At 31.7% G+C, this 27,752-nt stretch overlaps 2 protein-coding genes across 2 annotated transcripts; one reads left to right on the forward strand and one right to left on the reverse strand.

Annotated features, from left to right (window-relative positions):
• Positions 1 to 10,261: 10,261 nt before the first annotated feature.
• LOC123665119 lies at positions 10,262 to 11,354 on the forward strand. Its single transcript, XM_045599464.1, has one exon. The coding sequence runs from the start codon at positions 10,262 to 10,264 to the stop codon at positions 11,321 to 11,323; it is 1,062 nt and encodes a 353-aa protein (XP_045455420.1). The 3' UTR covers positions 11,324 to 11,354.
• A 14,507-nt stretch (positions 11,355 to 25,861) lies between these two features.
• On the reverse strand, positions 25,862 to 26,815 carry LOC123665307 (zinc finger protein 629). Its single transcript, XM_045599631.1, has one exon. It carries the CDS (start codon positions 26,813 to 26,815, stop codon positions 25,862 to 25,864), a length of 954 nt encoding a protein of 317 aa, XP_045455587.1.
• Positions 26,816 to 27,752: the final 937 nt, after the last annotated feature.

The raw sequence follows: 27,752 nt of genomic DNA on the forward strand, positions 1-27,752 counted from the left end.
TCTGATATGGTTTAGAGAGACTAGTTTTGTTAAAGTTATGTACGGACTGCTTGTTTCCCTAGTGAGTCATCAGACGGAACTAGATTTTGAATTAAAATCTTTAAAAAAATATCTATACATAAGAGATTGTTGGTAATGATTACTAAAATAAGCTGACAAAAATGTTCCGAAGTCCTTTTGATGGACAAATAACACATATATACCAAATTTAACACAATTTGATTATGGTTAGTGATTTTGTTTATTTTGGAATCAAAAAAGAGTATAATATCACTAAATCACAACTACAACTTGTTTTATCTCGATTTGAAACTTTTAAATAAATATTAGAAGGCAATATTAAAATTTGATTTTGTAGAATAACTATATTAGAGTATATATAAAAAATACATAAGAAACTCTGTTTCTACTAGTCACACTATATGACTATATTGACTACACACACATTTGTATGAAACTTGTAATCTGATAAACACAGCATTAACATACATAATGTATGTGTATTTAACATAAAAAGAAACACGCAGTCCGTATATGGCTTTACACGTCGTCGGGAGTAATGCAAATAACTAGTACTGAAAAAATTCACATATTAAAAGTTGCAAATTTGAATTTTCAAACTGTTGCCATCGGAATAAAGTAGCTATTTAGTTAAGACACATATATACTACACTATTTCCTTATTTTAGTATATTTTATGGATTTGAATTTTGTCTTCATTGCAATAAGGTACTATTTACTATATTTTTTTTATATTACAGTATTACTAATTGTTAACAGAGCATAGGATGTTTGGTATAGTAATCTTAATAGTTGGTTTCTTTTTTTAATATAAAAGATGGTGTGATTTATATGTAAAATGAGATATTTACCATATCACAAGCACCTATGGTAAATGTTCCCATTTACCTTAATAAATTCAAATAATTAGCAGTAAACATATTATTATTATTATTTAAAACTTTATTGTACACCAAACAAATAAAATAAACAAGCTTAATTAACAATAATTAGTAGAAAAAAATATACAAAAGGCGGCCTTATTGCTTAAAAGCAGCTCTTCCAGGCAACCTTAAGACAAAGGAGATGATATATTGACGGTGTCAACTCAATAGACATATATACATAGCTACAGCGATAGATTGTTTACATACATATACATACACACACACAAATACATACATATACAATAGATTAAAATTGACTATTTAAGAAACAATTTATATATTACTTGCGCTCCGCAGTATCATCCTGTCAATTTGAAGAGAAAACAACACTAAAATATTATTTAGCCTATAACCTCGACTAATGGACTATCCAACACAAAAAATATTTTTTCAAATAAATTTAGTTGTTTCAGAGATATGCGTGTTCAAACCAACAACCTCTTCAGCTTTATAATATTAGGTATAGATAAGAGTAGTATCCTACAAATATTTATCATGTATGTAATTTTGCATTATTCCCAACGATACTACATCACAGCTACATTCGTCATCACTTGGAATGTTGAAATGATTTCTAATCCCGAGAGATTTTAAATATACAAAGGGAATTTTATTTAGGTTCTTTAGCAGTTAGGATTGAAATTGTTTCGTAAAAAAAAAACTTTCTTTTTAATCTGTTTCCAGAATACTTGTAACTATTAATTTTAGTTGTTTTTTTTTAAAAGTAAATTAGTATAAAACTGAAGTTTTGTTGATCTCAAGGACGATGATTCTTGGCAATATTTTAGTATAATTCGTGCCAAAATGATTTTCAAAATTGAATGTATACAAGTTATAATTGCTTGGTTCAACTTGATAAAGAAGAAAAAATGATTTTAAGATATGACCAACAAAAAAATTTAGGTAACATAGATTTGAGTTACAGATGAAACGGTTTAAAAATACTTTACTAGACGTTTCACTCAGTTTTTACTCTCCTTATGATATTTAATCATAAACGCTTTAAATTATGCCTAAAGAGCCTTGTAATTAGCGTCGTACAAAACGCAATATATACAAAAACTAGGAATATAACATATGTATGGCTTGTTAATAAGCTTAAATTGAAAATTAAACGCCATACTTTTAATTGGTAATAATGAGGGTATTTTTGAAAAGTTTTCGGGTGTCACTTTGTAATATCCTTTGTTTGACAATTTTCCACAAACAACGCAATAAATATAACAATTGTAATATTATAAGCGTGATTAGTCTGGTTCAATGAGTTTTTGCTATTTATTTTACTTTATATATATATGAGAGCTTGGTATATATGTCTGTCTGTTTTTGTCTTGTTAATGTTATACATAACATAATCACATATATCAAAAATAAGTCAAATGTGAAATATGGATTGATATATATATATATTTTTTTATTTAAAACATTTACAATCAAGAGTCACATGTATTGTCCTTTCTATTATTTTTATATAAACCAAATATATGTGAAATTAAATTATAAAATTAAAATCACTACACTCTTCCCTGTTGATATATGAACGACGTCTGAAAGTTTTGTCAAAAATGTTTACAGTAGAATTGAAAATGGTGTTTATTAACACTCAATTTCAAAAGCTTGTAATAAATCTTAACTTTAATTTTTATTTTAGTTGCTTTTGTTTGTCTTTCAATTTATTATTTTAAATATCCTGTTAATTTTTTTCTTGTAATAACAAATAATTTATAATTTTGAAATAAATAACTACAACCACTTAAATAAATGATTGTAAAGATTTATTACAAGTAAGGTTGACTTGGCGTGTTAAGTTTAACAAATGAAATAAAATTGTTTGAAACAAACAAATAAATAATTTATAAAGAATCAGTGAGCAACGATAGTTTTATACGTTTTGTATTCGATCCGTTAATAGTGTAAGCATTGATTAAGTTTTTAAGCGTTGGAAATGCACTGTAAAGTTTGAAGTGGATTGAAGGGTGCAATGAAATGAGGGTAGTTAGAAATGGCAATAATGTTGGTCTAAAGTTGTTATTATATATAAAACGATCACAAACAATTAGCTTTTGCTATTGTAAGAATTTTCACTGCCAAAAACGTAAAATAAAAGTAATATATACATAAATATATTTTTAAACTGTATTACTATACTATAATGTATACATAGAGAATACAAGCGAGAGCTATTATATAAAGTCAGTCAAAAAACTTGAGGTAATTGCTGCTATATGTAATTTGAAATAAAAACTGATCATTTTATTAACAGCGAATACAATATAACACAAAAATTTGTAATTCTGTTTTAAATTTAAATAAACAAATAAATTATGCAATCTCAGTTTCGTAGTTGACCAGTTAGTTGTATGCCATTTCTAATACACTTTACTCTGGATTAGTAAACGAACATTAAATGGGTATTAAGTAATGTTTAAGTGTGGATTGTTACTTAAGTGTTGCATTATGCTCTACATCTCATACATAGGATGTTATTTTTGTTCCCATTCTATCGGCACGTAGAGTGTAATGCAGCAAATGGGTCGCTTCGTTTGTTATACAAGAATATACTGAAGTTAGTCATAATAAAGAAAATAACTTTTTCAAATCTCTCAGTAAATTGTAGTTATATAAAGAGAGTCGATGTTTTGTCCTTTTCTATATTATATCGTTGTATGCGTGAGAGCGAGACAAAACATGACTTGGAGAGCCGTTTGCTTGATTTTGTTTTATTTTTAGAAGCGTTCGTAAATGTATATAATATGTAATTTTAATTTTAAACAAATGGCTTCAATGTTTGTTGGATGCCAGTTTTAACTTTTTTTTTTGTAAGTCGAATGCGACGAAGATGTTTTCTATTTAGTTTTACGTTAGGTTTACGTTTGTTATATGTTTTTCTAGATATTTAATATTCACATGTATATAGTAGATAGTACAAAAATATTAAACGAAAACCGAGTATTTGAAAATAATTTGTGATTTTATTTAACCCTATACTTTAATTATACAAGTCTGCCAAGTTTATGATCTTTATTAGTCTTGCGTGTGAGTTAAACTTTTTCGAGGTGTTTCTTGTAACGGTCCACGAGTGGTAAACATTGAAATATTACTAAAACAAAAACAAGGTATTAAAATATAATAATTCAACATTGTTGTCAATAAATAATATAACTTTAATTATTTGTCATAAATTCATAATGCTTTGGCGCAATGGTCACCGCTGTAACTCAACTCTGCTGCGCTGGCAGTCGCGGACTTGATCCCGGCACATACGAGCACAGAGGGTGTCGAATTGTACGAGTACTCGCATTTCTTTTTTGACAGCAAGGTTAAATCATAATAAATAATTTTATACAAGACCGCTTAAATATTTATAAATTTTTTTCTCAATTTGAAACCCACTTTACACTAGTGAATTCTTTTCTTAAGTTCGGTACGTTAACCTGGGTGACCGACCTTAGCTCGGTATTTTTAGTAAATCGTATTTTTTGAAAATCATACTTAAATAAGAATTACATATTTATAAAATATGAATAATATTTTTTTACCGACAATAAGAAAAAATATAAATAAATATAAAAAATCAAAAATAATAAAATAATTAAAAAATAATAATGATAAAATATGCTGCTGTGTGGTGTGTGGCTACGGCACTAAATAATTTAGCCACCCCCTCTTCCCGTGGGTGTCGTAAGAGGCGACTAAGGGATAACAAGGTTCCACAACCACCTTGGAACTAAAGAAGCCGACCGATGGCGGGATAACCTTCCAACTGCTGGCTTTGAAATACACAGGCCGAAGACGGGCAGCAGCGTCTTCGGTGCGACAAAGCCAGTACTGCGGTCACCAACCCGCCTGCCCAGCGTGGTGACTATGGGCAAAACACATGAGTTCACGTTATTTTTGGCGTAAACTTGTGGAGGTCTATGTCCAGCAGTGGACTGTATAGGCTGTAATGAATGATAAAATATGAATAATAGTTTTCGATTTTACCGACATAATAATAAAAAAATAAAAACTGGCTATTTCAATAAAAATAACGAGTGCAATTTGAAAAAAATAGTAGGTATAATATATTTTAGGATTTGAACTGTGGTCTTTTCGGCCGATCGCGACCAGCCGATTTCCCACCTGAGCTATTACAACTTTATTGACAAGTGCGAAATTTACCTTCGGATTCTAACGATATTGTAGCTATTTTTCATTGTCTAAAAACTGGGATACTACATTTTCTAAAAACGAATCCTAGCTAGATTTATTTATCTCCCCCGAAATCCCCTGCATACTAAATTTCAGGAAAATCGTTAGAGCTGTTTCCGAGATTCAGATGCTATATATATACATACTAGCTGACCTGGCAAACTTCGTATCACCTTATTCTTTTCTGAATAATAACATAATATATCAAAATAAAATATAGCTTATCTTTTAAGTTGGATCAAACTGCACACGGTGTTCAAATTTGATTAAAATCGGTTAAGTAGTTTAGGAGTCCATTGAGGACAAACATTGTGACACGAGATTTATATATATTAAGATATATATATATATATAACAGAATTGCTCGTTTAATAGTATAAGATATTTATACTGTATTTTCTTTCTTTTACTTACCGAATAAAAATATGACATCTGGCACAAAAAGTAAAAAACTATAGATCCCGTCGCTCAGGACGCGGAAGCAAAAATCGAGGATCACTACAACGAAACCTATAATTATGTAGCCGAGCATGTACCATATGTATATTTGTAGCAATAGTGAACTTTCCTGAAACACATTACATCGTTAGGCAGTTACCATATCAAACTTGTCTGGTTATAGGGCTGATAACCATTCTACCTTGCTTAAATAAAAGTCAGTAAACATTAAAAATCGATATCTCAGTAAAATTTAATTAAATGTTTTAAATTTGATTGTCGAGTTAAATGGTATTAAGTGTAATAATAATGACAAGGGCTAAAAATACGAGTGTGCTTTAGACCACACGACTTAAGTAAAACTTCTTTAGTTGCTCCTACAGTAATAAACGAGACGTAACATACTCTTTCTATATTCACTAACTTATATTAACTGAGGTAGGGCACAGCAGGAATTTTCTGCTCAAAATATGGAGCAGCCCGACTGGGGTAGTACCTCGACCTTACAGAAAATAATACTGTTTTCAAACAGTGTTGTGTTCCTGTTGGTGAGTAAGGTGACCAGAGCTCCTGGGGGGATTAGGGATTGGGTCGGCAACGCGCTTGCGATGCTTCTGGTGTTGCAGGCGTCTATAAGCTACGATAATCGCTTACCATCAGGTGAGCCGTACGCTTGTTTGCCGACCTAGTGACATAAAAAAAATATCTCTCTCAACTTCTGTTCGCCTCGCCCGATCACACTTTTCGTAAAGCTCTCGTCACGCATTCTTAGCTTTAGCTTTCACCAGCTTACTCCCCAAGTCAAGATTGAGTAAAAAAGTTTTGTTTCAAAAATAAGTTTAAAGATGTATTTCACAATTGTAATCATAATAGAATTGTAATGTGGTCAAATTTTTAAAAACAGTAAATAACCTTAAACTGCTTTTTACCTAAGCAGGCAGTACAGTTTTATCACCGATTTTGTGGTCGACTCTTTTTTTTAATGAAGCGTTTGTAGTCGGCCCTAGCGGCTTTAAGCACGCAACTGATAGGTCAACCAGGTACTGAGACCTAGCCATGTAAATTAGAAGCTTTCGTTGTTGCTCAAAATGGATGAGCGTCCTAAGGTAATCCCCTTAAGAGGTCGCACCTCGGTATAGAGCGTCGTCAGAGTGAGGGAGGCGCTATTGAAGTGCAGATACGATTAGTGTAGCCGACTCTACCCGCAAGCTTGCTCGCGACACCGTCTTTTCTTTCAATATCAACCAATAGTAAATTTATAGGTGTACTACACTACGAATAGAAGCGAATTCAACAAAAATAAAAGCCTGTGTGTTTGTTTAAATTCCCTAATATCGAGATACGAATAAAAAATCTTTATTACGCACGCGCGTTTTAGTTTAGTAGATAACTATAAGAGTAATGAACAACTGGATACTCACAAGAACAGAGCCTAGGAGAAGTAGCATGTTAGCTATTTTATACAAAGTTAGCAACACATACTTCAACAAATCCAAGTGGTCCTTCAATTCACAGGACGGTATTAATGTTGAATCACTAAATATTAGATCTAACAGGCATGACGTCTGAAAAAGTATTTATTTATTCTTTAACGACTTACTTACGATATTTATACGTATTATTATTTTAAATATTCAGTTAAATTAGTCTAATAGTAGGTACATAATTGGAACTAGTATTTGGTCGAATTATAAAAATTCTAGATGAAACACGTTTTGATAATAGCATGAAAAACTTTTTAACAATGCTGCATTAGTTATGGTAAAAGCATTAAGAGTTTTCTTTTTCTTTTTGGTCATAAATATTTGCTATGGATCTTATTTATGTGTATATTGGAGTATATAGATGTACAGATAACATGAATATAGCCACGCCCTCTCTTCACGTGGGTGTCGTAACAAGCGACTAAGGAATAACACAGTTCCACTACCACCTTGGAACTAAAAAAAAAACGACCGATGGCGGGATAACCATTCAACTGCTATCTTTGAAATACACAGCTCGAAGACGGGCAGCAGCGTCTTCAGCGCCTGCCCAGCGTGGTGACTATGGCCAACGCACATGAGCTCACGCTATTTTTAGCGGGAACTTGTGAAGGCCTATATCCAGCAGTGCACTGCGATAGGCTGAAGTGTGAGATAATATGAATAATAGTTTAAAAAACAAACAAAAAAAGCACGCTTTTATAAATAAAAAAACTAAATTAAAAAGGAATAATCTTATCAAATTAGTGTATTGTCATCGGTCCTCGATAGGTCTATTAAGTTTAAATTAAATCTGAACGTTTGAAGTGGGTCAAAATCAAGTCCAAAGGAGTCGGTTACAAACATCCAAACATACAGGCGAAGCTAATAAAAAGCGTATAAAATAGATATTTTTACCAAACATATGATAGATATTATCGCTGCAGCGCTTCTTTGAGTCAAACAACAGCAAGTATCGTCATCACATTTAGTCAAAATTTTAATGTTATTGTCCATTGTAACCGTGTGCTTTTTATTATTAAGATTTAATAACTGTACATCTGACGCAAACGTCAAATTCTAAAGAATAAGAAAGCGCAGTAGGTTTTAAAGAAAAGTTTGTAATGATGTGTATATTATCTATATATATTACATATGAATAAAATTGAAGTCTGCCTGTGATTTCAAAATAACTGTTATTTTTTTCAAGTGCATATAGTTGTATTTTGTTTGTTTGTGTTTTAGTATCGTGTATTTATTTACACGATAACGATTTTAAACTGTTTGGGTAAGGCTTTAGATTAAGAACCATCGAATTGTCTAAGCTTAAAATTTGACCGTTTATCGGCATATGTCGTTACAAAAAAAAAATAACCCTAACCTATCTAACTACCAAATTAGACTGTTTATCGCAATAATTTGGTTACAAAAAAAAAAAAAAAAAAAAATAAACCTAACCTATCTAACTTCAAAATACGGTTTTTGATCTAAAGCCTAGCCAATTTTTGTCTGTCTGTCTGTTTTCCTGTTTGGCAGGGCTAATCTTCGAAACGGCTACTTGATTTTCATGGGATTTTTACTACAAAAAAAAAAGAATTCTGTGGGGCACCATATAGGCTACCTTTCATCGTGGAACTTCTGCGAAATCTGGATTTACGCTGCAAAAACCGTGTTTACCGCGTCCGAGTACCTACCGCCGAAATAGATATGATATAACTAAACGTTTTCTATTAAATATGACAATTTCTACGAGCAAATGTCAACTAATATTATAAAGCTGAAAAGTTTGTTAGTTTAATCGCGCTAATCTTAGGAAAAACTTGTACGAATTGAAAAATTCTTTTTGTGTCCATTACCGAGCCCATTTACCGAGGAAGGCTATAGGCTATTTTACCCTCAAATAAACGCGGGTAAAACCGCAGGACACAGTCAGTGGATTGATATTTCTTTAAACTTAATCATTTCCATCTTTAACTCCTACAACTAAAAATCTTCTCAGCATAAGATTCATAGCAACTATTTAGGTAACTGGTTTGACTGGAAGAAACGGCTAAGTAGCCATAAGTCCGCCCATTGTGCTTTGTTTGTAATATATTTGTGGTGTACAATACAATAAAGTATAAAATATCGCTATCAGGTGTACATGATAACAACCGGGACTGACGGCTTAACGTGCTCTCCGAGGCACGGTGGGGAGACCCACAAGGACTGCACAAACACCCAGACCACGGCAAACACCTGTATGGCCAATACAAATGTTTGTCATGTGCGGGGATCGAGCCCGCAACCGCCAGCGCAACAGGTACAATCCATGGCTGTGACCGCTGCGCCAACGCGGCGTCACTTTTAGCATAGGTAATGAAGTATTGTTAAAAAAAAAACTCACACACACAGCTAGTTTCACATAAGCATAATTTATGCATGTAATCTGTGTTAGGTTCTTGCTGTGTACGGATATGGAAAACATCATCTTACAATTGTAAGACAATATATTGTCATAATAGTTTGTAGAAAAAAAAAACACCAACGAATGCAACATTATTGAAAATATTTTCCTTGAATGTATGAAACTCAAAAAAAATTTAACGATTACACTCGAATTAATGTAATCCAATTTTTTATTAAGAATATCAAATTAGTGTATTGTGGCATCATATTAATGGAAAAATAATTTGTTATTAGTAACTATATACATAACTATTGTTATTTAAGACCTACTTTCAATGATCTTATCAACAAATTCATATACATAGTTTTTATAAAAAATAGACAGTTATATCTGGTACGAAACATTTATTTTTCTTTTTTAATAATGTCTATGTTATGATTTATCAATATTTCGAATAAGCGTGCTTAGCTCATGTATGTTAATTCGTTAAGTACATTATCTTAATTAGTATAAAACACAGTAATCAAGAATTTCATTGAAATAGAATATATTTTTTAAGAATGCTTGTGTTATTACTATGGATTAATTTAGTTTTAATATGTACTGCTGACGAATTTATAGAAGGTAAATGCTCTTGTATGTATTGTGTATTTATCTTATACTCTTACTTAACTTGTTTTAAAAATAACAAAAAGTATTTTACCAAATTAACAGTCTTTTTTAAACCCTTGGGGCACTAGTGTACAGTCCACTTGATGATAAGGGAATATCGTAGCCTATGGTCGCTTGCAACATTAAAATTATCGTCCACATTGTCGACCCTCCACGGAAATATGGCTCCTTTACTCACCATGAGAACACAATATTACTTGAGAGCAGTAATTGACTTCTATTCAATTTCAGAGAGAGCTGAAGCAGTATTTTCTGAAATAGAAAAGAATAATGAATCCCAAGAAATAAAACATTTATCTGAAGCCAAGGATATTGAAAACGTTCTCGAAAAAATCGATCAAATAGTGGATCTCGTTGAGAAATCTCGAAAGAAAGGCATCCTTACCACAGCAGAAGCTGAAGAAAAGTATGACGAAATTGTAGATACATTAGAAGATTTAATAGAAATAATAAAAATACCGGAAAATGCTCACACGTTTCTTACCATAAAAGGCGTAGAAAAGATTTTATCTCTTATTGTAGAGACGGGCTACGAGCGCTTAAAGAAGCAAGTTTTGATTGTAATCAAAACACTATTTAACGTCGCACCTTCAACAACTACTTTACTAATCCCAGTACCTGTAGTCGATAAATTACTAGATATCTTCGAGCATGATCCAAATTTAGCTCTCAAAACTCACGCCATTGATATTATGTATGTTTGGTTACCAAATAACCCAAGAGTTCAAGCTCGTGTGATGAAAGTAAAGGGATTAGAACCTTTCTACGATCAAGTCTCAAAATTAGATGCGTCTGTTATTTATACTTTGCTTGATCTATTTAATACCATTTTAGAAGAACACGTCAGAGCACGTAATGATACTTCATTTAAGAGTCACTCATTAGACAAGAAACTATATCAACAAATAGGTCTTATAGAAAGAATGTCGACACCCCAAGTTTGCACTGGTCTACTAAATATTTTTGAGATAATTCTGCCTTTTAAAGATAAAAATGAACAATTCACCAAAGTAATAATTGAATTGATGAAAAATATAAAACCTTTTTGCTTAAAAATGTACCTTAACAAAAGTCGACCTTTGAGAATATTTAAAGCGCTTAAAAGTTACTTTGCTGACAATATGGGTGTGTTTGTTAAGCTAAGCTTTGATTCGACAGAAGTGATGATGCTTTTAGAAGAATACTCTAAGAAGTTAAATGATAATGCTAGGGATGAGTTTTAAACGTTATATTCAATAAAGTAAACAAAACATATTAGAAGCTGAATTTAATTATATATCCTAATATAGGACGTACTTTAAATTGAGAGGTTCAGTAGAAGATCAGTAATAATAAATGAAAGTTGTCAATTCTTAATATAGGCTTCAAAGGTTCCAAAATATTTAAACCCGCTAAAAATATAACATAAAAATATGTATGTAAACACTGGTATCGAAGTACATGAATGTTAGTTTATTTTGGTATATATACTGTAGTCTAGCACAAGTTAATGTCGGATCATTCGTCTAAAGTAATTTTATCCGACTTCCACAAGAGGAGGAGATTCTCAATTTTTCCTCAGAACTTTTGACAGGGTGGACCGATTTCGATATTTTTTTTTTTAATCGAAAGGAGGTCCGTGTCATGTGGTCCCATTTAACTTATACTTGAGATCTAACAAGTACTCTTCGAGTTGTATCTAATCACGCGTATTTACTTGACTATTTTTTCGTCAAGCTACGTTCTATTATACATTTCATATCATATCGGTATACCCCTACTGATTTTGATGATTCTTTTTTTAATCGAAGCTGGGGCTGTATTGTAGTCCCATTTAAATTTGATCGAGACGTGATTACTACTTTTTGAGTAATCCTTGATAACGCGTATCAATTTTTTAGTCTACTTGCGTTGTATTACTTGTCGATGTAATTAAAGTCGGTCTTTTTATCATTTGCGAGCAAACAATTATACCTTTAGAACTACATATCTACAACAAAATATACAATATTTTCGTTTCTAAATTTTATGACAACGGCAAATGACGCAAAGGTTCAAACTATACAACTGGATAATTACTGCAATTTTTGTAAAGAAAATATTTGATGACCATATTATATTTTTTTTTACGAAATGATATGAATGTGTCACTTAGCATTTCATTACGATACTAAATTATTACTCTGCCGTGTTGTGCAGTCTAACCGCAGAAATGCTAGCACCGTTGTGTGTTGAGGGGTCAGAAATATTTGTAACAATGCAGTTGAGCGCATCCACCCATTGTTGCTGCTTGATTTATAGTATTATGTTGTATGGTTTGATATTAAATTTATTGAAATATGCCATTGATGCTAACTGTGACTGTTTAGAAATGTTAAAAGCTATCCCGGACTAATGTTAGTACTACAGACATCGTGTCGCCTTATTGATTAATACGTAATAGTTATAGTATACTATTGTAGAGATCTGCAACTGCGTGCATAGAAATAATATCGGATAGATTTTGAACAGTCTCCTAAGAGTCCCGAGTTTTATTTCTTAGACTCTTGGCGCTCATTTAACAAATTTTAAGGAAATCTTCATTCATTATAAAGTTAAAAGCAAGAAATATTTTAATGAATGGCTGATTTACGAAGTACTTATTTTTGTAAACATAATCTCCTTTTTCGTCGCATCTTTTTGATAGTTTTTCATTTGCACATAAAACGAATTATTAATATAACTAGAAGGTCATATTTTAATTGATACATGCAAATATTTATTTATTTTTTACGAGGCAAAACAACAGCATTATGATACAATAGTATAAATACAACATTCAAGTATGAATATGGCCAAAATAGGATTACTCTGATACAAACATCTTCATTATTATGAAATACAATGTTGGACAATAAACGGTTATGTTCAATCTAATCCATTGTAATTATAGTAAGTTGTGTGTGTGTAATGGTGACTGTGTGTTCTTGTAGGTGTGTGCATGAAAGGCGAATATGTACTCGTGCGGATATGTGCTTAAATATTTAAGTTCTTGTCAAGACTGGATTTAGAGTTCTGGAGGCCTCTTGGTAACGGCCGCTTGGCCCCAAATTATTTTTTAAATATAAGGACAATTGCTTATCAGGGCAATTTAAGATTTTGATACTTTACTGATTGTCTGATTAAAGTGAACAAATATAGATCGATGATTTCTGTTAATATTTAATGTAATTTGTACAAAGTAGGTACTATAGGTAAAGGTAGAACGCAAAAATATGAAAGTAAAAGTTGTTTACTAGTGTTTACTAGTATGAATTAAAAAAAAAATATCCGAAATATCTATTGTGGAGGCCCCTCTTTTGTGGAGGCCTCGGGGCTGTAGCCCCGGTTGCCCTACCATAAATCCGGCCCTGGTCCTTCTTTTGAATATTTTTCTTATTACTAAGCGTCCATACTGTTTTTTTATTTACTAATAAAATCACAGATTTCTTTTCAAATGAAACTAAAGTGTACAGAGTAAAAACTTGATCAATATTCATTAAATTATTAAACACACTCAAGCACTTGTCGATTATTTCTAAATTAAGTATTATTCACATTCAAGTTTTGTTCACACTTGAATTTAAAAAAATCACAACAAAAAAAATTGGTCGTCTCTGTTCTGTATGTGTTCCTAATTTTGTTAGGTACAATTGATGTGAATTTTGTGCAAAATATTTTATTTTTTTCCACTTTTCTCTTGTAATTTAAATTGCAAGAATGATCATCAAAATTTCGAGATTTATCTATTTTATTTTCAACAAACACTAAAGGCCTGTTTCATAGTTGCTGATAAATTTATCTGACGTATAACGGTATTCATAAGATAAAATTATATATTTAATTTTTATTTTTCCCTATAAATCTCTACTCAACCTGTCCGACATGTGAAACTCAAAGTTATAGTTTACAAGCTTACCCGGCAAATATGGCAGAGCAACGTTGGCCTAACAACGAAAAACTTGATAAGAATCAAAGAAGAAAGAATATATAGAGTTCGGTAGAAACACTGTCACAAGAGACTTATATATTTTATTAGTAGAGATGGAAACAATTTAGGTACCTAAATATCGACACCTGATATGAAGAACATTATATCTGATTTTGTTAAGTTTTCAATAGAGCGTTTTATAATTTTGTTGAATATAAAAAGTAGCCAAGTGATTTTAAATAAAGCCGCATCCGTAATGAAGTAAATTGTACTACTATTAATTGCTTACTGTAATATGAACTTGACCACGCTGTGATACATCAAACGAAAAGCTGTTTTTATATTGTATTACCTTCTAATAAATCCGATCAGGGACTTATGTGCCAATTTTTTTTTATCTACAATCAATGAAACAGATTTTAGATGCTGTCGATTGTCATCATTATAACAAATACCAAGTACATAAATAAATTGTAAATAATAAATAAGTAAATATTTACACCATACACACACGGTCATCTGTTCCTAAAGTAACTTAATGCTTGTGTTATAGGTAAGGGTAGTAGGTAAGTAGGCAGGGTCACTACAAACTGCGCCAACGGGCTAGTCAATAATAATAATAATATTAAATGAAAAAGATTCAAATCGGAAGTAAGAAAAAGTACAAGTCCCTTTACTTTTATTTAATGTATTAATAAATCGATTTCCGACCACAAATTCAATATTATAATGCCGTGTGATCATTAGTGTGGTGACAAATGGTACGCTATGGGTGGTCGCCATTTTGACTACCGATCGTGGTTGAGGGGACCATAAGTTATATGATAGTCAATAAAATTAATTAAACGCATAACTATATGAGAAATTGTACAACATGAGAAATTAAGGGAATCTATGAAACAAATGCGGTGCCTAATTCCTTAAGAACTGAACAGTCGAATGTAGTAAGATTAAGGATAGATTTTGAACCTACTGAATTTAAATAGGGTCATTGCGCCTGTTCGCGTCCACCGCCCAATTCGCGTCCATTTTACGGATCTCAGTTTCAAAAGTCTCGAAATTAAGTATACTAAGACACCAATAAGTCGAAAAGTAATTACCGGCAATAACTCAATGTATTAGAGGCACGCACGCATAGACAAAAGTTCTGTGCGACCAAGCAATCCCGGGTAAAAAAAATAGTTGTTCAACAAGAGAGCGCGAAGGCACGGAATAATGAGAAGAAAATAGTGGGCAGCGGTTCGTTTGAAGGTAAGTCTTTTATTATTTTATGTCTATTTTGAATACATAGCTGTTTCTAGGCGTTGGTTATGATAAAAGGAATTATAATAATTATGAATTTGCTTATTTTTTTTATAGTTAACAGTTAAAATAAGGTGGACGCGAACTACTACACCGAATTTATAAAACTTCCACTTTGCGTCCGCAATGGACGCAAACTATACCTAAAGGGATTAATAATAAAACTAAATCGCGTCCATTTCTTAAATTAATTCTATAACTTTAATACATAAAACTAATAACTACATGTTAATACCTATTCTACTTTGAATGAAATATGTAATTTCTTTCTTATTTTTTTTCTGTTTAAGATGAGTTCTTTGCAGATAAGAAGAAGAAGAAAAAAAGAACATACACAGAGGAAGATTTAAGGGAAGTTTTGCATGACATTCAAGAGAAGAGGAAATCGGTAAGACAAGCACCTATGCAAAAAATATGCTATTCCGATATTGGACAAAATCAGTGGGTGCAGACCAAGAGGGTACAAAACTTATCTACACAAATAAATAAAATTGGAGTGTCTGTTTGTAATATTAAAGTAACAGCTTTTTACTAAATGCATATTGATTTATACATGGTACATATACCAAAATAAGCAATCTCTTTACTGTATGATGCCCTAATAAGAAGTCAGCTTGAGTATAATGCGGTAGTATGGTCTCCACATGAAGTCAAATACAGTCTCATGCTGGAACATATTCAAAATAAATTCACCAGGTTTCTTTACCTTAGGCTTAATGGCGTGTATCCCTTGTATCCCTTGATGTATTCAACATTGTTTGTATTGGGCATGGTTCGATACAACAAGTTGGAGACTAGGAGAGAGCTGGCTCTGGCAACTTATATTTTAAAATTATTCCGCGGTGTTGTCAATAATCCAGGGTTACTGCAATGGATAGATTTGAGCGTACCCGATAGGTATCTACAACGAAAGCGGCGTCCGAGCTTATTTGCAGTACCCCACGGCAGAACCGAGCTAGTGCGCAACGGACCTCTTGCTCGTTCAGTCAGAACGCTGAACTTGGTGGCTGACACACTAGACCTTTTTTCTTGTTCGTGGAGTGAATTCGCAAAAGTTACTTTGTATATAATATGTTATGAGAATTGAATTTAATGTTTTTATATTTATTAATGTTACATTGTTTTGTTTTTAGTATTATGCTTAAGACTGTCTGTCTGTTTGCTCCGGCTAATCACTGAAACCATTGGACTGATTTTGAAGGGACTTTCACTGGCAGATAGCTAATGTAATAAGGAGTAACTTAGGCTACTTTTATTTTAGAAATTTATTTATTTTTTAATTTTACGAACAGAACAATATTTTTTTTTAATTCCACGCGGATGAAGTCGCGAGCACAGCTAGTATCAAATAAAACCAAGTAACGAAGAAGAAAACATAACGGTATTATTAATATTTAATGCGAATGGAGATATGTGTCCACCTCGTATTTTGTTTCCATAATTATTAATCAAGGCTGATCTTTGTGGTGCTGTGTGCTTACGGCATCAAAGAATATAGCCACCCCCTCTCTTCCCGTGGGTGTCGTAAGAGGCGACTAAGGGATAACATAGTTCCACTACCACCTTGGAACTCAAGAAGCCGACCGATGGCGGGATAACCATCCAACTGCTGGCTTTGAAATACTCAGGCCGAAGACGGGCAGCAGCGTCTTCGGTGCGACAAAGCCAGTACTGCGGTCACCAACCCGCCTGCCCAGCGTGGTGACTATGGGCAAAACACAGGAGTGAACTTGTCGAGGCCTATGTCCAGTAGTCGACTGCGAAGGCTGCTGTGATTGTAATTGCAGGCTGATCCTTTAGATTGCTTACATTCCTTTAAAATTCACAGAACAGATAATTGTTGAATTTTATAGGTGGAATTACTATTTACTTACTAAATACATGGGTACCTAATTTGTTTTTTAATTTTAAGTTTTATCAATGTTTAGAAGAATAAATAGGTGTTTTATTTTCTTTATAGTGATTTATTAATGTTAATATGTTGATTTTTAAATAACTATAATTCTTCAATAAATAAATTATTAAAATCTAACCTCTCTTTACATTATCATAAAAATATCACCTCTTTATTCCTTTTCTAAGCTGGTGGACGCGAAGTGGTCCAGCGGGTGGACGCAAATTGGATTTTATGGACGCAAACTGGGTAAATCGCCTAATTCTGAAGTTTGTATTTAAATAAAATAATAACAAGACGTTTCGAACAAAACTGAAAATTAATCTTTAAATAGACTATATAACGAACACAGTAAATAAATTTTTCATAGAAATTAGTGCGGGGACATTTTTATTTTCTTCTTCAAACTTGCCAACTGCACTAAGTGGACGCGAACAGGCGCAATGACCCTATAAAGATCAAAATGCTCAAAATGTTTTTAACATAAAATTGAACATACTCGGTTGTTAATTTTTATGATACACGTCGAACATTAAATATCATAATTAAGCATGCGTAGAATAATAATTTTGTTTTTGTCGTAAATTTTTGAAATTAATTAAATTTTTATCAAACAATTTTTAAAAACTGTACCTAGAAGCCAATCCCAATTTAAAAAAAGCATTGCGTGGGAGATTTTTAAACAGTTCTGTGCAAGTGACAAATCAAAAAGGTCGATTAAACAAACACAAACATCGAATCAAATCGATCACTTTTTAGGCGCGAAATAAAAAAAATGGCTTCCATACAATTATCAATGTCATATGTCACAAAAAGCGCTTATTTCGTACCTGTAGGCACTAATAAAACCTGTGCCGTAACGAATTAGAAAAAAATCCGCTCCAAGTGCTCTGTGAGAATAAAATTGTACTTTTTTTACATTTTCAAGTCATGAATGAGCAGATTGACGTAATGACCGCAGTAAAGCGGCCATTTGTATTGTAAATGCAATCTTTAGGAGTCTATTTAATTGGGTTTTACGGTGGTTGTAATAGTTGAGTTTCTCGGATTTTATTTTTATTTCACATTATTTTTGTTAATCCGGCTAAAATTGTTCTTACATTTATATTAAGTGATTTATAAATAAGATCACGATAAACAAAGAAATTAGTAAAGAAATTGGTGTCATCAAGACCAAAAAAAATATCTAAACAGAATAAATAACAGGGATAATACTGCCCACTTGACTAAATTAATTAAGCGTTTATAAAAATAAATAAAAAAATTAAATCGTTTACGCAGCCCTATTCTTAGTTTTTTTTTTTAATTTCATTATATGGACATCCTACACGAGTAGTGCAGTGGCCAAAAAAGGAAAACGTAGGCGTGATTACCCACCTGACGCTGGTTCCCATGGCCACTGGATTTGTAAAGATTAATTTATGGTCATGAGATTCATACACCATGGACATTAGAATGTAACTTCTGAGTACAAATGGACAGCTATTTGACATCATGAATCCGTGTTTAATAACTATATATATTGATTATCTTTACTTTTTTATTGATTTTTTATTCTTTTATTTATTATATCTAGTCGTGCAATAAATAAACATATAACATTATTTTCTCGTTTATGGTCACATAAAAAAATTAGTGTGTTATGATGAGTAGTGTGAAATTTCACACACTTACAATTTATATAGAGAGAAGTGCAGAATGCGTGCTAATATATTTTTTTAAATTATGCATAACAATATATTATATCAATACACACAACACCTAGTTATTTGACACACACACGCATATTATATTTTTTTGTTGATTGTCAGTCTGTAGTCAAATTGAAAATTTTAAAAAAGGTTCTTTATTTTCATTATTTTTTGGTTTTCTATAATTTAAATTTTTAATTATGGTCGAATCTCGACCCCTAGGCAACCACTAGTTATAGAAAATACACCGTTTTAAATTTTGACGATAGTAGTTAGTGACCGTAAGTGCAAAAAGTTCGCATCGTTATGTTATTATTGTTCATCTATATATTTTAACACAAAATAGAGGTTACACTTAGAGTTAATAACTAAAAAAAATACAAATGATATATTTTGTTCCGTTTAAATAATTTTAAATTACAATTATTTTCAATTTACTTAGAACAAATACTGTTCAAACTATAAAAAGTAAAAAAAAAATGTTCTAGGGCAAAAATAGTTAAAATTCATTTAATTATTATTCATGCAAAAATTTCGTACATAAATTAAGTAGACTTACGCCGAGTTGCGCGAAAAGAAATTAAAATTTAAGTAGTGATTAAACTAATTTAATCGCAAGAATTGTATGAAATTCTTGTGATTAAATTAGTTTAATCTCTACTTAAATTTTATTTTGTTTCGTGCAACTCGGCGTTATAAAAGTACCATCATTCTTTCTAACCACCATAAAATATAACCAAAGAGTTTTATCATAAAATACCGTGTGAACGAAATCGCGGACAGAGTATAAAATTAAATCTTACACATTTATTATAAAAAAAAGATATTTGTTAAGATTGACAAACAATACTTGTTTACTCTGCGTCATTATAATTGTCATAAAAAAAAACCATTCATTCAATCAGACTCACCTGCTTATAAAGGTCCGAAGTATACTTTTTATTCAAATAACAAACCGATAAATCCGATGTGGACTATAATTTATCTATTCAGCAAATTTGTAGGATTTGTAGGCGGGTTGTATGATAAAAGGATTTTTAAGTTTCTCATGCGTTTTTGGTGACAAAAAGTTGAGTTTTTTCAGCCTCACCCGTTGTTAGTGTCTATAGACGTTGACCACGTTTTTTTTTACGTTCAAAATTTATAATCTATCCATTACAGTTATACGATGAAATTGAGTTTTAATCTAATAATATATCTAAATAATGATAGCCTGTGATAAATTGTTTTTACTGATAAATCCGGCATTGCATACTTTTTAACCGACATCAAAAACGGAGGAGGTCCTCTTTTCGACTGTATTGTTTTATGTATGTTAAATCAGAAATTTTTACTGGTTGGACCGATTTCGTTGATTGTTTTTTAATTCGAATGGCGATACTTGTCATGTGGGTCCATTTAAATTCAATCGACAAGGACTTTTTGAGTTATGTCTAATAATGTGTATTTACACGCTTCAGCCTGTAATATCCCACTACTGCGCATAGGCCTCTTTCCCCATGTAGGAGAAGGATCAGAGCTTAATAATTACTAATGCGTATTACTTAACTTTACTAAACTTTTGTTATATATTTTCATTACTATTATGTTATATTTTTACTTACTTTAATTAATAATGCGTATTTACTTGACTATTTCTCGTCTACCTACGTTGTCTTACTCGTAGATGTAATTGAAGCCGGTTTTTTTTCGTAGCATACAAACACAATTATATATAACAGATCTTATAAATAAGAGCAATAAATTAACTATCAACACTATAAATAAATTGTTAACTGAGAGCCAATCCCAAATTAAATTATAATTACAAATGAACAATTGAATGTGATGACAAAAAAAAATTGTTTAAATGCAGAGATTGCCGTTTGAACTAAATGCTAGTATTTGTTTTTTACGAATCCTATTTGTTTCTATTTTTAACCGACTTCAAAAAAGGGGGAGGTTACTCAATTCGACCGTATATATTAATATATCGAAAATCGTAGTGACGAATAGTGCGTTAGTTAATTTTTTTCGTCTACTTACGTTGTATTTACTTGTCGATGTAATTGAAGTCGGTTTTTTTCGAGGGTTTCCCTCAATTTCTCTGAGATTCCATCATCAGCTCCTGGTTTCCTTATCATGGTACCACACTTGCAATATCCGATTACCGTAGCATATAGACGTTTGCAACACCAGAAACCTCGCAAACGCGTTGCCGACCCTACCTATATGTTAATCTACTACTACTAAATTTAAGTTTTATCTTCAAAAAATATTTTGATATCTTTAATTAACATGCAGTTCTTAAAGTTTCAATAAAAAAAAAACAACATTTTTGTAGACACTACGTATCGTAACAAACATTTATTGTAGCTAATAGCTTAGTATATTTCTGCTTACAATTATAATTTTATGTTTTAATGTTAACGACGCACAACTGTAGTTTACTTCTTCAGATCGACTACCTAAATAGGCATAAAAAAGGCTTTCTAGTCTAAGAAAAAGAATAATACCACATCAAATGGTAAATAAACGAATCAAATAATACCCTATTGGGTTCCGATAGATGGCGTTAACAAAAGCGTAACAAGGTCATTCGTTCAATAGATTTTACTCCTCATATTTTTTTATACCGGGCGCCATATGAAAATCGATGCTTAAGGAGTAACCTCTAAAAATATATTAATATTTAATAATAATTTCCACACACTACATAATTAGATAGATATAGAGAGATAAGAGAGAGATAAGAGATAAGAGAGATTAGATAGAGATAGATAGACCGCCTTTGTGCATAGTATTGTTTTGCAAATTTTATTTTTAAAGATGTATGTTATGTAATATGCACAATAAAGTTTATTTCTTCTTCTTCTTTCTTCTAATTAAATAAAAGCAAACAACAAACAAACTTGAGGGTTTCCGCTAGTATGCAATAGTTTAACACGTGATGCTATACACTAATTTCTATGTAGGAAGTAATTTTAAATTTTATTAGATTATAAAGACGTCAAGCTGACAAGAACGACAATGCCTCTTTGCGAGATCGCAAATTGACACAAATTGCGGATTCACGCTGGGAACGATTGCTACCGTCTTTCGATTTTTTTTTTTCTACGGAGGAGACGTTAATGGACGTGGGAAAATGTCTAATTTGACTTCTAAAGTTGTTATTTATTAGACATAATCTATATGTTTTATAGTACAAATCGACAACTACAATATTACTCCGCCAACTCAATTTATAGGGGAGGGGTACCGAGGATTATTTAATAGAAACAAGTACCTAATATAAAAAAAACTAATGTCAATCCCTACGTAGATTGATTTCTTCCGTATAAAATTTTATTTAAATTTATTTAATGAACCAATCAATGTCTGAAAAAAAAAACCGTACAATATCAAACTTGTATATTTAGTAATTTTTGTTAGTGATTTATAGGTTCCTTAAACATTCAACTTTTAGTAGCTACACTTCCTAATCTGCTTTATAGATACCATGTATTGTACTCAAAGGTAGTTAGTAAGAGTTTGCTCTTCTCTATAAGACCACTTTAATATATTTTTTTACTTTATTACTTTTATTGTTTAATTAATTATTCTTTTAGTAGAGGTGCGAAAAAAAGAGTATTGTTAAAAAGATTAAAGGTTATTTTACTTTTGGTTCACTCCCATAAAGCTGTTATCGTTTAAATAACAGTGATTAATAACTACAAATAGTTTTATTGTCAACGTATCTTTTACAATTCTTATTTTTTTTTATCTCGCAAGTGTCCAACACAATGGTACAGAGTCAAAATATTTAACTACAAATAATTGTTTGTCTGTGCCCATTCGGGACACCGGAAGTCCGTGCTTCAATACCGTTTGGCTTGCGTAATTTTTTTTTTAATTCTTAAAGACGAATGATGTATCGATATTAAGGAAGGGCCTTTAAAGTTATTCATATAAAAACTTATAATTTTTTGGCTTTTAATACTTACCTATATTTTTAATTCAAAGTTCAGAGAAGAATGAAATATTAAGAGTTCCACGAAAATTTTTGGAACGTTTTTAATACGTATATTTGTTCGGACGCCTTTTTTTCTTTTATATAAACGTAATAGTGCATGCCCAGTTATAAATAAATAAATAAATAAAGATAAATACATATGTAAATATATAAATAAATTTTTATATTACACCCAAACTTGGGGTGGGAATCGAACCCACAACCCTCGGAGCAGAAAGCAGGGTCACTACAAACTGCGCCAACGGGCTAGTTATGTTTCAATTTTTTTCTATTATAATAAAAATAAAAACAAATATCTTGTCAACTTGTACACACACGGTACATATACTAAAATAACAATTTTTAAAATTTTAGTTCGTCTGTCTGTTTGTTTCGGCTAATCCCTGAAACAGCTGGACCGATTTTGACAAGACTTTTACTGACAGCTGGTGTAATAAGGAGTAACTTAGGCTACTTTTATTTTAGAAATTTATTTGATAACTCTGCAACCTAAACAAAAACTGTTTTGTTAGATTCCACGCGGACAAAGTCGCGGGCACAGCTAGTATGTTAATATGTTATCAAACTACGTTGTCAACCAATCTTACGAGATTCAAATATTCAAAATGCGTACTATTATAAGCGCTTCTAAACTAATCAAACTCCACCGGAGCTTGAAGATGGATCGAAGAAGCAGCCTTCTAAAATATGATATAATGTTGTGAAGTTAAAGATCTTAAAAATCAAACAAAACAGCTTAGAAATCTAAATGATTTAATTACCAATTTACTAGGTATATCAAGTGATTCTGTTGTAATAATATTACATGTTGTATTTACATTTACAGATTTTGGACTGAGTATGTATTTTTTGCGTAAACTCAACTTTTTTTTAAGATCATACTTTAAGTGGAAATTTTACAATACATACAATAAACATATACGATTAATTTTTATTGTATATGGATACACAATAATTGTGTTTACAGGCAAACGAAGAAAAAGCGACTTCAATTATATCGACAAGTAATACAGCGCACGTAGACAAAAAAAATTGTCAAGTAAATACGCATTATCAAAGATTACTCCAAAAGTTGTAATCAAATCTCGATGGATTTTAAATGTGACCACAAGATAAACATCGACTTTCGATTAAATTAAAAATCATCAAAATCGATACACCCAGTAAAAAGTTATGCGGATTTTCGAGAGTTTCCCTCGATTTCTCTGGGATCCCATCATCAGATTCTGGTTTCCTTATCATGGTACCAAATTAGGGATATCTCCTTTCCAACGAAACAAGAATAATCAAAATCGGTTCATAAATGACGGAGTTATCCCTGAACATACATAAAAAAATATATACGGTCGAATTGAGTAACCTCCTCCTTTTTTGAAGTTGGTTAAAAAAGGACGAAAAACCAAGTGATGATCGCACATAAGACGATCTTATCGTTTAAAGAGCAATGTCTTTCAGACAATCCTCTGACAAAGAGCATGAAGAGATTAGAGAATAAGTCGGAAAGTAGGTGTATGTACTAATGATAATAATAAATAATTCGCCTGTATATAACATAAGATACATAAATATATAGACATACATAAAAAGCATAGAATATTTATTTCGAATATTTACAATTAACAACTTAAGAACTTATAATATTTTCAGATACATATGGTATAAATCATGTCCACGTAGAATGGTGCCAAAAATGTTGGCCACATTTCCTCGTTGAATCGCTATGCTGATTCTCTGGGCAAAAATGCACCAGCCCTCTTGTCACCAGTAGAGGCAATAAGCCGAGGAGTTATCTCTTAAAAAAAAAAACGGCACAAAGATGTTATTTGTAATTAGTGGTGATATTTGTGCCTTTTAGTCGTTTCAGCTTTTTTCGCAGCGGCTCCCACTCCCAAGGCTGCTTACAAATTATATAGGTATCCTTATAATATCTGTCTATATAATATATATAATAGCTTCAATGTTTTCATTAGGTTAAAATAAATAATATCTATGGTTTGACTAGCCCGTTGGCGTAGTTTGTAGTGGCCCTGCTTTCCGTTCTGCGGGTTACGGGTTCGATTCCCGCCTGAGTTTGGGTGTAATATTTGTATTTTTATATTTATATATAAAAGTATTTCTATGTATATTTATTTAAAAAAATATTCAGTTATATCAGTCGGCTGTGGCCTATAACACATGCATTAAGTTGCTTAACATTTGAACAGACTACTGTGTGCGAATGTTATAGGATATTTATTTATTTTATGGTTTTCATTTTTGATATTACACAAATATTTTTAAAATTAGCTATAATAATGTGTTCTAAAATCATTCCATAATTAATATTTTTTTTCAAAATATTTTAACAAAGAGCGTAATTTTTAAGAAAAGGTTTTATAAGAGTTACGACTTAGCAAATGAGAATCTTGACCCGAGTCGACGACTGGTCAAGTACGAAAAGATTATATTAAATTGTATATTTTCGAATAAAATACTCTATTTTATTTTATTTTTGAGATTTTAAGTAATTATATACTTGATTTTAATCTGAATTTGAAGTTAAGTTTTTAAAATTAATTAGGTACAAAGCACGATTTTTTGAATGAAGGAGTAAAAATTTCTAAGCTAACTTTGAAAGAAAATATATATCGTATTTTATACATCATGTACTTGTTTAAGCAACAGTTAATAATGTGTAATAGGCTAAATAAAAGCAAATGCTTCATAAATTGTATACACATGTTTTGTAAGTAGACAAATAAAAAGAAAAGAAAATTTCTTATTTATAAAAAATATTGTTTTATTGTGTTCGCTTACAAAAATAATCTTAACAGGAAATCCTTTTAACATAATGATAATCTTAAAACTACATATAATATTTCACTATCAAACTTTCGTACAAAAATATATATTTTATAATTTACAAAATTCTTCATTATAATTTATATACATTGCTAAGAGATTTTACAGCGCTAACTAATACCCATATAAATAAGGAAAGCCAACATGTGGAACTGCAGATAGCGGCACGAAGACAGGCATCATCCTTTCAGCGTGAAGATAATGAGTTCTCGTGTGCTTCTTTAAATGATCTCTTCTGCCGAATTTCTTCCCACAAGTAGGACAGGGGTATGGACGAACGCCAGAATGTATCCGTTTATGCCTCGTCAACTCCTCATTCCTCGTAAAGGTCTTCCCACAATTCTTTTCATCGCATTTATAAGGCCTTTCACCCGTATGAATCCGTATATGCCCTTTCAATTGTCCGTTGTTGGAGAAACCAACTTGGCAGTGCGGACATTTGTATTTCTTCGGTCTTTGCTTTCTCGCGTTAAGGAGTTTTGCTTCGTTTTCTTGTTGTAATATTCTTGCGTATTCTAGTTCCATTGCATACCCTTGAGCTAATGATTCCAGAAGAAGAGGATCTGTTGGTGGTATACCTAACGTATGTGCGATGTCTGTAGGTAAGTATTCAGGTATATAACTTTGATTGTAAGAACTTGGCGGCACGATATTTTGATGTAGAAAATTGTGTGTATGTAAATTTTCAGCGGATTTCTTAATGGTATCTTCTTGTTCTTCGTTTTTTATTTTTTCCGGTTCTTTTAAAAGTCTATCACAACACAAGCTTAGACTTGCGACGGGTGAATCAGGAACATCTTCAAGAGCACTTAAATTCCGTTTTTTATCATCTTCATTATCCATAGTCGTTGTAGACACAGTTGCATCTTGGTGATTATTATTTTCATTCTTCTTGAAAGTTCCACGGATTTTCCTTAAGCGGCTTTCACGTTTTTCTTCTTTTCTTTTCTTTAGTTCCATGTCTTTTATTTCATTTGATTCACTTATCTCTATTTCCTCGGTATTTTTACTATCACTCACATCCCAAGGTCTAAAAAGTCTTGAATATTTTTTTTGAATAGACAACATTTTCGCGACTAGTATAAAGATGGATTCACACACGACCGATGTATCAGACTGGGACCCTTTCTCATTTCAACAACTTTTATATACATTCCTTTAACAATAAATTTAATAAAATCGCCCAAAAGTAGAGGGATAACCGATGCCATTGAATGGACGAAAGAGACGAAATATTTTTCAATTGTTGCACACTTGAAGGGTGCTTTGAATCTTTTGTTACAACTATATGATCACATTTAAACATAAAATACCCTAAACTGTTGGCATAAGATTGATTGTTGTGCATAAGCTAAATGGTAGTTAGGCTGTATAGTTCATAGGAGGTGTCATAGTCTTTGAGATAGGGGTGTGTAATGTTATTTATGTTGATTTTTGTGCGTCGTCCGGAGGCGGGCTCAGGGGCAGAGCGTTCTGCTCGAGTGGTCGCGGCCCTTGCAGCTGCCAGCTTGTTTGTTTTAATGGTTTTGCCGATTGTTGCGGTTGTGACGATTTATGCGTTATATACACGCAAGCAGAACAATACATGTACATATGGGTACTTTATTGAACTCTTGAAAGGAGCGTTTCTTTTCGTTAGCAATTTTATTTTACAAAGCCAAATATTTAGGAAATGTTTAGTGTTTTATTTTTGATATTTAATTGAAATAGGTGTAATATATAATTGAAAGTCCGAAATAGAAGAAAACCATTTTAATTGTAAGAAAAGTTTGATGTTTAAACAGCAAAAATATTAGTACGTATTTCCGTTAAAATAAAACTTGCGTTTTAAAATTTTGATTTTAAGACGAAGTAGCGATACAATTGTGCAACAAAAACCTAACATTTCCTGGACATAAAAAGTGAAGTCCCGTCGTCCATATAATTGATCGAAAGGATCAATCTAAACAAATCGAGTTCCTATTCAAATACAATAGTCTTGATTGCGACGCTTTTGACGCTTTTT

Source organism: Melitaea cinxia, chromosome 23 (genome assembly GCF_905220565.1).
Source record: "Melitaea cinxia chromosome 23, ilMelCinx1.1, whole genome shotgun sequence".
Taxonomy (NCBI): Eukaryota; Metazoa; Arthropoda; class Insecta; order Lepidoptera; family Nymphalidae; genus Melitaea; species Melitaea cinxia.